This window comes from Cokeromyces recurvatus (assembly GCF_025118155.1).
Source record: "Cokeromyces recurvatus strain NRRL 2243 chromosome Unknown BX663scaffold_42, whole genome shotgun sequence".
NCBI lineage: Eukaryota > Fungi > Mucoromycota > Mucoromycetes > Mucorales > Mucoraceae > Cokeromyces > Cokeromyces recurvatus.
The window spans coordinates 104,400-119,049 of record NW_026251428.1 but is presented as its reverse complement, the minus strand read 5'-3'; the positions used below and the strand labels follow the sequence as shown (position 1 = coordinate 119,049).

The 14,650-nt window shown below is 29.5% G+C and overlaps 4 protein-coding genes across 4 annotated transcripts; 1 reads left to right on the top strand and 3 right to left on the bottom strand.

Moving 5' to 3' along the window:
- Positions 1-2,049: 2,049 nt before the first annotated feature.
- Positions 2,050-3,322, top strand: BX663DRAFT_525401 (uncharacterized protein). The gene is made up of 3 exons (XM_051529762.1): positions 2,050-2,361; positions 2,492-3,154; positions 3,208-3,322. Exons 1-3 carry the CDS (start codon positions 2,068-2,070, stop codon positions 3,295-3,297), a joined length of 1,047 nt encoding a protein of 348 aa, XP_051378301.1. The 5' UTR covers positions 2,050-2,067; the 3' UTR covers positions 3,298-3,322.
- Positions 3,323-5,573: 2,251 nt separating this feature from the next.
- On the bottom strand, positions 5,574-6,232 carry BX663DRAFT_582176 (uncharacterized protein; the record flags this gene model as incomplete). Its single annotated transcript, XM_051532203.1, has 3 exons — positions 5,985-6,232; positions 5,817-5,922; positions 5,574-5,756 (listed from the first exon to the last, which is right to left on the bottom strand). Exons 1-3 carry the CDS (start codon positions 6,122-6,124, stop codon positions 5,574-5,576), a joined length of 429 nt encoding a protein of 142 aa, XP_051378300.1. The 5' UTR covers positions 6,125-6,232.
- On the bottom strand, positions 6,118-7,212 carry BX663DRAFT_525396 (uncharacterized protein). Its single transcript, XM_051529761.1, has 5 exons — positions 6,914-7,212; positions 6,742-6,851; positions 6,675-6,676; positions 6,345-6,594; positions 6,118-6,269 (listed from the first exon to the last, which is right to left on the bottom strand). The coding sequence occupies exons 1-5, from the start codon at positions 7,079-7,081 to the stop codon at positions 6,239-6,241; spliced, it is 561 nt and encodes a 186-aa protein (XP_051378299.1). The 5' UTR covers positions 7,082-7,212; the 3' UTR covers positions 6,118-6,238.
- A 358-nt stretch (positions 7,213-7,570) lies between these two features.
- Positions 7,571-12,490, bottom strand: BX663DRAFT_525395 (uncharacterized protein). Its single transcript, XM_051529760.1, has 7 exons — positions 12,335-12,490; positions 11,492-12,280; positions 11,260-11,387; positions 11,112-11,239; positions 10,760-11,023; positions 8,372-10,657; positions 7,571-8,254 (listed from the first exon to the last, which is right to left on the bottom strand). Exons 1-7 carry the CDS (start codon positions 12,414-12,416, stop codon positions 7,711-7,713), a joined length of 4,221 nt encoding a protein of 1,406 aa, XP_051378298.1. The 5' UTR covers positions 12,417-12,490; the 3' UTR covers positions 7,571-7,710.
- Between the last annotated feature and the right edge of the window lie 2,160 nt (positions 12,491-14,650).

Here is a 14,650-nt window from a genome sequence, read left to right as displayed (position 1 = left end):
TAAGGTCTATGTATACCTTAGTTCGTTATCAATGGGCTAATGAAACTAAACTTGATACTGTTGAATCTATCTGAATCTGAAGATGTATTATTAACTTTAATAAAGACTCAGTATAAAATAAACAGATAAAAAAGAGCAGAGCTATGAAAAAATTGTTTATCACTTGATAAAAATGGATATGGAATACTATCCATATTATTAGTGTTAGCTATCAAAAAATACCTTCTTATAGTATCTTCGAGTAATTTCAACTTAATAATAGAAAATGATTATGTATACATTTTATAAAAGTTATTTCCTATATATTCACAAACGAAGTAGAAGAAAGTCGATATTTGTTCATTAATTATTCTGTTAACAAGAGATTTTATAGTTGAATTATAGTTTTATAAACACTACTAATTGATGCAAAGGATATTCACAAACGCAACATAATAATGCTCTACTCAAAATTCATAGTTTACTTTTTAATGAAAAATAAACATGCCTGTGTTCATTTTGAACTTTAACTTGACCTTCCTCATATAAAAAATAAGTTGTAGTATATTTGATTAAATCTTTCTATAAATTTGTTATAATCTATACAGTAATAATAAAGAAACTAATGATAAATCTTTGCAATGTTAAATTCTAAAAAGATAAATATTTGTTTATAGACCTAACTTCAACAATCTAATGTGGATAGAAGAATGGAGTTTGAAGCATGATACACTTGATGTTTATAGTATTTTTTTTATATATATTACTTATAGATTTCCAATTCATATATAAAGACCTTCTTAAATAAATGTTATGCTGACTTTTTCATCTTGTAAAATATTCATATTATCAAATGATACTTAGTGTTACAATGCTATATAGGAAAAGCAGCACATTCTTATTCTATATTTGTAACACTGTGTAATTTTTTCCATTCCATTTCATTTTATTTTTTTATTTTTTAAATTCTGATGAATAAATTCAGCTGAAAATGGAAAGTATTCAATATTCGCCACATACTATGGCATGATATAATTTAAATAGATTTTTAATGAATAACTTGCTTATATATATTCAATTGGGCTATAAAATAAGGATTCTTTTTTTATATTCTAGTAACTAAACGATTCTTTAAGCCTAAAGTAAAACTTTTTTTGAAGTAATAGGGTAAGATAGTTTTTAACACTTAACACTCGAAATAATATTGAAGTAACATATATTAATTATGATGGTATGATGTTTTTTTTTTTTTTTTCCTTAAGAAAAGAAATCAAATGTTATAAATTTACTGTTTTCTCATTAATTTATTTTAGATTACTTGTAGAAAGAAAATAAGCACAAATAGAATAGTAGCAAAGTGTTAATTAACGATAACTTCAAAACAGCAACTTAAAGTAGTTAAGCAAAAGATAGCTTAAAATATATCTAGCGTGATATTCTAAATAAAAGCTCTAGTGGTTCATATTGTAGACTAATAGAGCCATTTAATAAAATAATTTACTGGAGTATTATGTATACTCTATGTTTGTATTGAAGATATAAACAATAAAACTGTATTAATAAATATACTTCTTCTTTATATATTGTTTAATTTTCTTTCTATTTTATACCGAACTGTGTGTTGGATTACTCTATAGAAAGCAACTTAGCTAATATCTATGACAGCTGCATTATCTCCTTTTTATAATGAACTATTTTTATTACTAACTTTTGGATTTGTATTTAATAATTCAAAACAGTTTTTTCTTCAAATGAATATATAATATGCAGCAGAGATAGAATATAATATAAAAGCTTAAAAATCAGTCATGTTTACTTTAACAAATTATGCTGAATTTGAATCATGTACTTTCTCTATATCAGATTAAGGTTATTGTGGCGCATGGCTTGGCATTGTTGATTAAAAAAGTAAATCCTACTCGTGTCACGCACAGAGACACTCTTTCTAATCTCTTTTGTCCCCGCCCTTTATTTCTCCAGAAAAATTTTTTTTTTTTTTTTTTTTTTTTTTTTTTTTGCTCTTTTTCTATCATCTGTTTTCTTCTTCTTCTTCTTCTTCTTCTTTTTTTTTTTTTTTTTTTAATGTAAATGATTGCAATGAGTATTGAACAGTCAAATACTTCACCTAAATTATCTACCATACTTAATAAAGACGAATATTTACCAACACCAGTTACACCTGTTTCAGAATTTCCTCAATATAAAAAAGATACCAAAGGATATGGCTCTTTCTCAGTTATTAAACCTCCATTATTACGAAATAGTACTTCTTCACCAACAGAAGCAAAACCATATCCTTGTCCTGAATGTCATCAAACATTTAGTCGTCCACATAATTTGAAATCTCATCTTACAACTCATTCTTCAGAAAGACCATTCCAGGCAAATATCTATCTATCTATATATACATTTATACAAATACATACACATACACATATACAATTATTATTAGAAAATTATGTGTCATACAAAGCTAATTTTATTTTATTTTTTATTTTATTTTTTTTTATAGTGCGATGTATGTAATCATCATTTCAGAAGACATCATGACTTGAAACGACATCAAAAACTACACACAGGAGAAAGACCTTATGTCTGTGAGGATTGTTACCGTTCATTTGCTAGATTGGATGCATTAAATCGCCATCGACGTGCGGAGGGTGGCACAGCCTGCTCAGCCGTGCATCAGCAAGTCAAACAACAGCAAGAATCGATAAATAATAAAAAGAGTAATGTAAATAAAAGTAATAATACAACTATCAAAGGAACTACTGCTTCATCTCGTCCAGTTATTCCTCAATTACATATTCCAAATCCTGCTTCACATCCTATTACTACACCATCATCTATATCATCATCAGTGCATTCTCCAGCGCACTCATCACCATCACAGTTATTACCTTCTCCAAATACTTTACCCAATTTACCCATTACAAGTCTTTCACCTATTTATAGAAATACATCTAATTCCCCGCCTTTATATCATCCTTATCCTCAACCTTGGTCTCGAAAATTAACTTTACCACCTATCTCAAGCTCTTCTCAACATGGAAAGTACTTTGAACAATTACATAGAGAAAATGAAGAATTAAAACGTGATATAGATCAGTTGAGAGCAATGGCACAAAGAGAGGCGTCTTTACTAAAATCCCGAATTCATGATCTAGAAGTTGAGGTAAAATATATAGAATTTTTTTTTTTTTTTAATTAATTGTTATATCATTATAGAATAAGGTATTACGATCATTAATTCAAAATGGAGAAAATCGCGAAAGTAATACAATAGAAAACAGTAATAATCCAATTGCTCCATCCTAACATTAAAGCAAATCTTTATAACCAAGTTATATATATGTATATAATATATATAATATGTATATATATAAGTGTATTATATATACTTAATATAGTTTAAATGTGTATTTTTAATAATTAAATAAATAAAAAAAGATATTCTACTATTAATACCAGACAAAAAAAAGAATTACACTGGCCATAAAGAGGAATTATTTATTGATTTGAATGAATGTATCAAATAAAATAATATCAGGTTATTTTACATATTTGATCATTAAGATAAAGACTATAAAATTAGTTTATTGAATGAAAGCCTGTTGCAGTTTGTTGGCCCAAGATAAATTGAAGAAATGTTTATCGTAGTGCTTTTTTCTTTTTCTTTCTTTTTCAATCAAAATTGAGCTATTCTGAATAGGGTTATATGCAATAATTACTCAAAAATGATGGTTATTGTTGCATCACGTTATATACAATAGTTTATTATCCATTTATAGTCACTCTATGTGTGGCTATTAAAGTTTGTGGCATATAAATATAAAAGAGGCTGGGCATAATTAGTAACAGAACCAGTTCATTGTCATTTGTATACCTGCTCGTTGCACTGCCACTTATATAATATTAAATAATTCGTGTATATGGTATCCTTTTATTTATTTATTTATTTATTTATTTATTTATTTATTTATTTATTTATTTTTTTTAAAAAGAGTAATAGTATCTAGCTATTTTCTTCTCATTTTATAAAGAGAGACAATATTTTTATTATGGTCACCACATATAAATAAAAACAAGTCGATATGTCTTTAATTTTTAATAAATAATAAGAAAACCGTAAGCATTTCTTCTTTTTTTTTTTTTTTTTTTTTTTTTTTTTTTTTTGGTATTAAACCATTTTTTCATGATTGCAGTGTATTTGTATTATTTTTCCCTTACTGATATATCTACTCAAACAGAATAAGGACAAATAAAGCTCAAACTTTAAACAGAGATAGGTGTACAGCTATTAATTGTAACAAGCACTAGTCCATTACTCAATTCATCTATAGACAAATAAATAGAATCGATCATTATAGATAAAAGTTAGACATTTTTTGTTGTTGTTGTATTTCAACTATTATACTAGCTTTAGCGGCAGTAATATAAACCCACGTGATCTAGAACCCTCATGTCTAAACCTATTTCTTTAAATATAAGCAACATTAATATTACCAGGTAATTTTCTTCAGACAATGTTAAAGCATATCACTATTAGCTATATACCAGTATGCTTCTCTGAATCAAGAAACGTATATAAAGAAATAATTGAAATTCATTTTCAACTATCTTTTTTTATTAAATAGCCAACAGTTAACTATAGTCCTTGTCTTCATTGCTAAGAATGTGCTTTTTTTTATTATAAATGAGTATCTCTATTATATAAAAGTAATATAAATATATATATTTAAGTATATATTTGATATAAAGAAACAGGATAATAGACTCTAAAAACGTGTAATTATTTATGACCGAGTAATATTTAGTATTGTTGATAAAGTACATAATCTCTTTAACAAGTGTATAAACAAGTTGAGACTGCTCCATTATTTTGATATTATTTTTAGTAAAGAGTAGTTAGCTCTGATTATCTTATTTTGATGCTTATCGATGATATATAGTAATAAATGAACTCACTATTTCTCTAATCAACAATCTATATATCATTTGATAAATAAGCTTATATTAAAGAACATCTGGCTATTCAAAATATACATCTTCTTGAGTTAAGTATATAAATCAATCTATAGTAAGAAACTAACTAGCATGCTTATACGTATATACATATGTTCTAGTTGATCCAAAGTAACCTATATTCTTTTATGCTTGTATGGCTTATTTCATTGCAACTTTTATTATTGTAGAGTCAGTAAAATTCTATATTATTGCTTTTACTTTCTCTCCCCTCTACTCTAATTATTAGATTACAAGTGTAATGAGGAATGTCTATTATAAATACCTTCTCTTTTAATAAACAAACGTAAATTTCTTGTTCAGAATATCAATAGATGTAGAAAAAAAAAAGGGATGAAGGAATAACAATTATATATACAGTTCTATAATGATTTATCCTAGTTATTATATAATAATGCCTCTGTATGAGTATTTCAGTTACTAACGAAAATTAAAACATCATTTAAATATAAACCAGACATTTAATAGTTTCATGATTATATAATAATAGTTTATATTTTTATTATTTGAAACTGCAAACATAGCATTTTTTTTTTTTTTTTTTTTTTTTTTATAATTAGGATACAAATTTATAATATTACACCTCCTGTGTTTGGATCATACTCATGCTCAAATCTGGTTCCATCATGTTTAAACACACGAATTTCTACAGGATATGGGCCTTGACCATGTATTTCTATCCAGCCACCAGAAGGGAGATTAGTTATAAACGTTTCTGCGTCTTGGTGACGGCCATAAAAAATAGCCATTATCTATATACAATAATATAAGTGAGAATGTATGCATATTTGAAGTTATATAATCACTCTTACATCAAGGAAAATAATATCCTCTTTATTTGCATTTTTACTACAATCAGTATTAGTATAAGGACAGCAAGCACTTTCACCTGGTTGTAATGCTTCTCTCTTAAAACGACTATAATGATTATAAAGTAAGTACGTTTTTTTTTGGCATATCTTCTTTCAACCGTTACTTACGAAAAGTAATTTGAACCAGAATTAAAAGGTTCTTGACGTACTGCTAATGTTATATCTTTAGTATCGTTGTATATGCAAAAGGCTCGAATAGTTAAAATATAACTTGAAAGTATTAAAAGTAGAGTACATATAATCTTCATATTTATTGCTTTTTATTATTATCATCAAATACAATTTTAAAATATAAATTTATATAAAATAGACGTATGAATGAATTACAAATAAACTCTTTTGTTCCCCTAAAAAGGAAGGTGTTAATCTGTACCATATTTTAACTTTTTTACTCTTGAAGGCTAGTATATAAATATTATATTAATACATATATTAAAAATATAACAATCAAAACTTAGGCACACTTACAGACAATAACTGTTTTCTCTTTTATAGTCACTATCCGGACTATTATCATCAGATGAAAATGAAGGCGAATTACCTAATCTTCGATTTGCAACTCTACTTGATTGTCTACTTCCTGATAATCCTAAACATTTTTCTAAATGAGGAGCATATCGTGAAGCTGCAATCATTTTTTGACAGTTAACACATTCATAAGAAGGCAAATTATTGAGCGTATAACTGTTCCCCCATATATCAAATCCAGGCTTTCGAACTGTTATACATAAATATAGACATACATTAGTAATCATAACTATTTTATATTGACAATGATAAACTCACCGTAATGTTTACATCTATACATGATATATGAATGTTATTTTTTTTTTTTCATTATACACATACATAAATATAAACTTACTTTGTTTGACAAATTTGACATATTGAATTTTGCTTTTTAATATCTCTATGTACATCAAATAATACATCATATATACATTCGTCTATCAAGTCTTCTAATAAAGAAAACGCCTAATTTTATGCAGTTAATAAATATATACATAAAACATACATATATCATGCATCTATTGTACCAATGCTGCTCGTGATATATTTGGCTTTTTAATAGCTTTGGGTATATTTTTTTGTAAGCTTAGTTGTGTACGTTCAAGTTCTTCTATTGTTCTATTCTTTTCCGATAAAAGTTTTTTATATAATCTATTGAAATTGTTATTGATGAAATGGGTTTGATCATTATTCATATTTACAGCAATTCCGCTTCATCTTGACTTTCATTTATTTGATTATTGCTAGTAGAATTGTCTGATCTTGGCTTTTGCATTTTATATAGAGTTGTATGTAAATTAGTTAAAGACAGAAAAAAAAAAAAAAAATACATATAAATGTACAGTTGAATAAAGTTAACTAATTCTTATAATTTTATTTTCAGAAAGAAGAAATTAGTTTTTTTTTTTTTTTTTTTTTTTTTTTTTTTTTTTTTTTTTTTTTTCGAGACAACAAGGCATAATTATTATCTATAGTCACAACTCCCTTTACAACAAAAAGATTATAATGGCGCTGTCGTTATATTGACTTTCTTTTTCTTGATATATTAAAGGTCTTCCTTATTATGCTATAATAATGTCCTCCCCCCTTTTTTTTCTTCTTGGAATATATGAATATTTATTATACATATAAGGTGTGTAACGTGTGTTAACAATAAGCATTCTTCTTCCCGCCTTTTTTTTTTTTTTTTTTTTTATTAAAGTCATATATTAATAATATAAAAGGAATAAACAGTATAAACAAATATATATCTATATGCATGTATATAAATATAAAAAAAAATAACAAAATAATAATATGTAAAGTTATATGCTTTGTTTTTCTTCTAAAGCTTGAATATGGCTCTATTTTCCTTTGGATGTGTCTTTTTCCGCTTTACAGCCCAATCACAAGCAATCCAAAGAATACAAATACGTTCCCAAATGATGTTACAAGCACAGTTAGCCAATATGTAGCCCCATAATTTCCATCTAAAATCTTTAGGCAGAACATTATGTCCTACAGGTGAGTTATAGGCTGGAATGTCCCAATAGGGCTTAGGATATCCGAGTTCTTCTAATACGCTACTAGTACCACAGTTTAGTCGGAAGATACAACTATAGGGGTTTGGATCCGCTAATACCAAGTAACTTGTGCTCACAAAGAAACATGCCCAGATAAAAACTAACATGTAATTTCTCCACCAGCTTTGTCGGAATTGTGATCCAAAGTTAACAATGGCACCGCTATTAAAGAATTGAAACATGATGACGAGTGATATAATTTCTGCTTCATAATTATCACCAATTAACCACCATTGGGCTGAATCAATGGATGAACTATCGAATTCTTTACAAATAAACCAATCTTGTTGAAATAGCCAAACAACACTATAGAAAAATTACATGTATTCAATTTTCGAATGATAATAATTTAAAGGAGGGGACTCTCTCTCTCTCTCTTTTTTTTTTTTTTTTTTTTTTTTTTTTTTTTTTTTAAATCATTACCTGCACACGATAAACCAAAAGTTAATAAAAATAACACCAAGTAAAGACGCCAAGGTATACAATCCTAAAGGCTTTGCAGTGGGTCGACAAGGAGCTAATTTTTTTGCAGGCTGAGCTTGTGTGATAGCTAAAGTCATGGTTGTTGTAATAAATCCATCAATAGTAATCCAGATAGGTTGAGAAGCAATGACAGTAAAATAAAACATGATAAGCTCCCAAAAGGCCATTGATTCACCATATAAGATTAAAAATTTATAGTTTGAAAAGCTAGTAGCCAGTGCAGATCGACCTTGCTTTAAAAGTTCTACACATTGCATAATGGATCGATTACTAGTACTAAAAGGGGAAACAATAGACGCCTCTGCCTCTGATAATGCTAAACCAACATGAGCTGCTCGTAATGCACCACAGTCATTGCCACCATCACCACACATAGCTGTCACAGCCTTTTCCATATGTAATTGAACACACGATACTTTGTTATTAGGCGTCATACGTGCAAACACACGCGTCATCATTAGATAGTTACGTATCTTATCTTGCTGCACTAAGGCCTCAAATGCCCGACCCGTCATAGCAAGTTCAATACGCTTTTCGTGTTCTTCACGAGGGTCCATCTCAATCACCTCGTCGATATTTATTTGCTCTCCGGATTCAATATCATGCCAAACTACAGTACCAGACACAAGATCAGCTAGAAGAATACGTTGGTGAGGTTCGATCATGCCACATTGTCGAGCAATATAGATGCCCGTCAATGCTGTATCACCTGTGATCATGACAACACGTGTATCACCCCCCTTTAATTCCATAATCGCTTCCCTTGTATCATGTTTCAACATATTACGAAAGAGAACAAAACCAGAAAAGTGACAGCCTCGTTCAAGCTCATCACGTGTCATTAACTTTATTTCCTCCATCCTTATATCCTTCTCTAAAACACCAAGATCACGATGAGCAATGGCAAGAACGTAACACCCCTCTTGAGCATATTTAGCTGCCTGTTGATCATAGTCAACAGGAATAGAGTCCGGTTGAGAATAATGCTTAATACGTTCAAATGAACCCTTCAGATAGACGTGGACGTGCTGTGTCTCTGGATCGAAAACAGCAACGGATTGAGAAGCACGAGCGTGAACAAATTCAAAGCGACGAATGACATGAACCAGTCTTTTCTTCTTTGTAGGGGTCGTGGAGGGTGCAGCTAAGGTATCTAGATACTCAGGTCTTTCAGGCTTTAAAAGCTCCCATTTCATAGCATTAAAGGACTCAATATCTACAGGATTACCAATATATTCTCCTTTCACCTCTGTAACAGCATGACATGTAGCAATACCCATCGATAAGATGGGTTCCATCTTAAGTGAATCTTCTTCACGTGTACCAAAGGGGCCAATCACAGCTGAAGGTGCAGCTACAGCACCATAAAACTCCAGTCCCTCACGAGTTAACGTTCCAGTCTTATCGAAACAGAAAATCCGCACTTTGCCAGAGAGATTGATACGAGGAAGATCAATGCAGAGGATTTTCTTTCGACGAAGACGTGCGGAACAGACAGATTGATTAATTGTAAAAGCAGCAGGAAGTAAAGGTGAAAAAATTTCAGACATGATAAATACACCATAAAACCAGCTCGTAATATTTCCACGACCCATAAGATATAAAGTCAAACAAAAGGCGATGAGACCCCAGATAAGAAGGATTGAGATAGCCACCTTGAGATGTTCATTAAAGATGAAGGAGACAGGGGAAGGGAAAAGGATTTTATGAATAAGCATACCCTTTTCAGAGGCAATACCAGTACGAAGCGTCAATGCATACACACGTTCATGATCGAGTGTGGTAGTCTGAGAGACGATGGTACCAGCAAACAAAGTGTTCACTTTACCAGATCCATTCATTTCATACAAATTATCATCATTTGGAATAGCCAATTTTCGAATGGGCATCGCTTCACCTGTAAGAGAAGACTCATTTACAACAACTGTGCCAGATAGAATAACAGCATCACAAGGAACAATTGTATTTTCTTCAACTTCAAAAACATCACCTGGAATTAAACTAGCGCTTGAAGTTGTAATCCACTGACCATCACGTAGTACAGTAACATCGGTAACATGTTCGGCCATTTCCTTAATTCGATGTTCTGCTTTAAGACGTAAAAAGACTTGAATAATGGCAGCAACAAGAATAATACATGTTTGAACAAGACCCATTTTATAATATTGAAAGTAATACCATACCCACATGCACATCATTTGATAAAGATATAAAAAGGAAGAGAATCTATAATAGAGTAGACATTTAAATATCACTGTGTAACCTTATATAACTCTAACTTTCTTTTTTTTTTTTAAAGAAAAAAAAAAAAAAAACTGTCAAACTTACTCTTGGACGATGGCTAAAGGAATTGATGGAACATCCACTTTAATAATATTAGCACCTAACATGGCGGCTCTTACTTTAGCATCCTCTGTGGATACACCCTTTGACCAAGCTTGAAGTTTTCTATGTGTGTTTCCCAAATCATACTCGTAAGGCTCAAAACGTCTCTTATCAGAATTATATACATATCTCATACATTGATATTCAAAGTAACGAAGTCTATTTTCTGCAAACTTGACCTTACAAGTAGACACCATAATGTCCATTCTAATAATATGAATAGTAATACCAAAAAAAAAAAAAATAATAGTTAGATTGTCAAACTTTATACCATACATCTTCACATGTATATTACCCAAGCTGTTTGGTGACACGTTGTTCAATTTCCCTAAGTTTTGAAATCCATTTACTACCATCCGCTAAAAAGACCAATTCATCTTGTTTACGCTCTACTTGAACAAAGGGGCATGTATGTGGGTAAGACTCAATTCTAAAATAATTACGAATTCTTTTTTAGTAAGCATTATAATACAAAACCAAGCAGCTGCTAGATGCCATACAGCAGCAAAAATCTTGGATGAAAGATCGCCTGTTAAAAAGACTGCTAATTGTTCGCCACCCAAAGTTCCGTCTAAAAAAAAAAAAAAAAAAAAAAAAAAAAAAAAAAAAAAAAAAACCATTCATGAATTAAGTAGAATATTTTTTTTTTTCCTCCTCCTCCTCTTCTTTACTTACAATAATCACCAACAAGACAACCAAGGAAAACAAAGAATAATAAGGTAGTTATAATAACAGAACCAAAAGCAAATATACCAAAATAATCATTAGAAAAGCCTCTAAATCTTAGCTTTTCTGATTCTTCAATAAATGATTCACTGCCGATGGTAGAATTATCGTTTTCGGATTTCTTGTATAATTCGGACTTTTCTTTAATTACATCTGATTCATCAATCTGACTGTTAACTTTAATCGAATTGTTGGTATTATCTATAGAATAAGCTGTTGTACTTTTCACTTCACGATGAAATTTGGCCTCACGAATCACTTTATAAATACACCATAATATTAAAATAGCAGCTTCAATACCCATTAATGACCATACAGCAATCCACATAGGTTCAGTATAAGTAAAATAAGGTTCAGTGATAGGACAAGATAACCAGACTGATGATGTGCTAAAATTACCCCAGGTATTAATTATTCGATTATTGATATCAGCCTTTGAAGCACAGAAATTTTGTATTTGAACAACCTGATTAACAGGATCAAAATGAGAAATATTAACTAATTGACCAGCAGAACAAGGTACGTAATTGAGAGAGACATCTCCACATTGACAGGCGTTTTCAATCCCTTCACAAGAGACTTGACAAGTGCCATCCCCACAAAAGCTTAAACCAGGAGGACAATTAGCGGCTAATGAAGGCGGACAAAGATCATAACTCCTGACACAAAGTAATGGGCATTTGATATCATTATGGGCGAACAGAGGACATTCATTACCGTATCTATCATAATCATTTGCTATAAAGGTAAAAATGTAAATAAACAAAATAACAATAATAAATAAAAACTTACGTATTTCGAATAAAGGTATAGTAGCAACCCTTAATACAAATGTAGTGGATAATAAACCACAAAGGATTTCTCTGATTTTCATCCTTATGCTTTATTTACCTATCTAATATTTGTAAATAAAAGGTAGCAATTAAATAAATAAATAAAAAAAAAAAAAAAGAAAATAAAAAAAGAAAAAAAAAGTAAAATAAAATAAAAAAGTTTAGTTCTTTTTTTTTTATCATAGACTTGGATACTTAGGTAACAAGGTACCAGTAATTTACTTGATTGGGTACCCTTATTCAATTTATAGAAGTCAACCAATCAATTCACATTTAAATTAAAAAAAATAATTCGAAAAGAATGAAGTTTTCTTCAGTTTTGTTTGATCTAAGATAGATTCTATGATTTTACGCCTAACAATTTGTTGACTGTAATCTCCGACTATCAATCTTAGAATAGAATAAGTGGTTCAAGGATTTATTTATTTTTCTTTTCTTTTTCTTAAAAAAATAAATAAATAAATAAATAATACTATTAACCCAATGTTATTATATAGTCGGGCATCTAACAAAGCAGCTTAAGGATTAAGTCAAAAGCTGTTATAAAAGGATATATGAAGACTCCAATGAAAAAAAAAAAGAATATCGATACACTTCAAAATAAAATAAGTAGAAGAATAATTTTTTTATGATTAACTGGATATGATCTCGCAAACTTGATATATAATGGGAAGACTAAGCCAACTAATCTTCTATATCAAAAATAAAATTTACTCCAAGGAAATTTAAACTAGGCAAGATACAACCTAAAAAGTTATATAAAAAAATATTACAGCACCATCATTCAGTAAATAACTCCAGCCACGAGCCGAATTTATCTAGCAGGCAAAGTGGAGCATTAATGATTTTAATTATTGTCAAATTAACGATATTATAGTCGTTGTACTCCCACTCTCCTTTCCTCCCCCCCTTTTTTTTAATAGGAAAAGAGTTCAAAGCCTTCATTCTTTTTCTGCTGTTTTAGGAAACTTATAATGTTAAGTTTAACTATGAGATAGACACTATGTAAACAGTGACTAATATTCATTCGGATAATGATGCGTCATTTTAACTATTGCAATACGGTATCACAAACGTATGCATTTTTCTTTTGCCTAAATTCTATATACATATAAAGAATACTCATTACATTGAACTATAACTCCCCCCCCCTCCACTAAATTCAAATGTCAAACGATTAATTTCAACTACAAACTATCATAGTAAATTAAAGCTTACTTATTTCGTACACTTATTTGGTTAGACATTCCCTTAATAACTTTGCTAAAAAAAACTGATCTCCTCTTAGTCCTCTATTGTCTCTTCAGCTTAATAAATAGACGACTAAATCTTAAGCATAAAACTAAATTTTTCTTTTATTATCATGATATTTAACTTTACTTTATTTTTTCTTGTAGACACTAATAGACAAAGAAATATTTGCAATGTTCTTTTAAGGTGAAATTAGAGCTTATCTATATTGAAACTATCTTAAATTAATCTATTTTTTTTTATAAACATTTATCACAATACAAGGCAATATTCTTAACCCATCTTAAAGTAGTAGTCATACATATTTCTCTGATGCGAGGTGTAAATAGATTACTTTTTTTTTTCTGAGTGAGTTTCTTCTTAAGCTTTCTTTAATCTTTAGACTAGCATCTTTCAATAACATTCAAGTAGGATGATTATAGACGTATAAAGAATGGTTGATACTCACAGGCTACACCAAAGCGGCTGTGATCCACTTTACAGTTATACATCATAATAAAAATATACTATTATTATCAATTTACTTTAATAACTAATTTCAGAAATTTAACGATGTAAGAAGCAATCGTATCCTTCTCTATTGAACCTCTAATGTCTCCTTCCAGAGTGTACTTGCTTACCTGTTTCGATGTTATGATACAATTTACCATGAATATAATCGCAAAAGTTTAAATAAAATAGGTATTTTCAAAACGACGTAAACGTGCCCCATAAGTGTCCCTTTCATACAACTGCAAGGGTAAACATTAGACTTTTATTAAACAACAATAAAAAAAAAAGTCTATTCCACATACTACACGTGCTCTTTTATGATAGTTAATAACTGTTATAAACATAGCTTATATATATATATATAAAAACTTATTATTTATGCTTTGAAAGAAAACTTATGCCTGCAATAATAGGCTATCATGATATATTAGCTTCCAGAAGCTGTAGTATACAGTAGCAACGTAATTGTAATGCTGTTAAAAGAATTAACTGATCGAAAGCATCCTCCTAGATTTTCTCTTCAACAAGAACA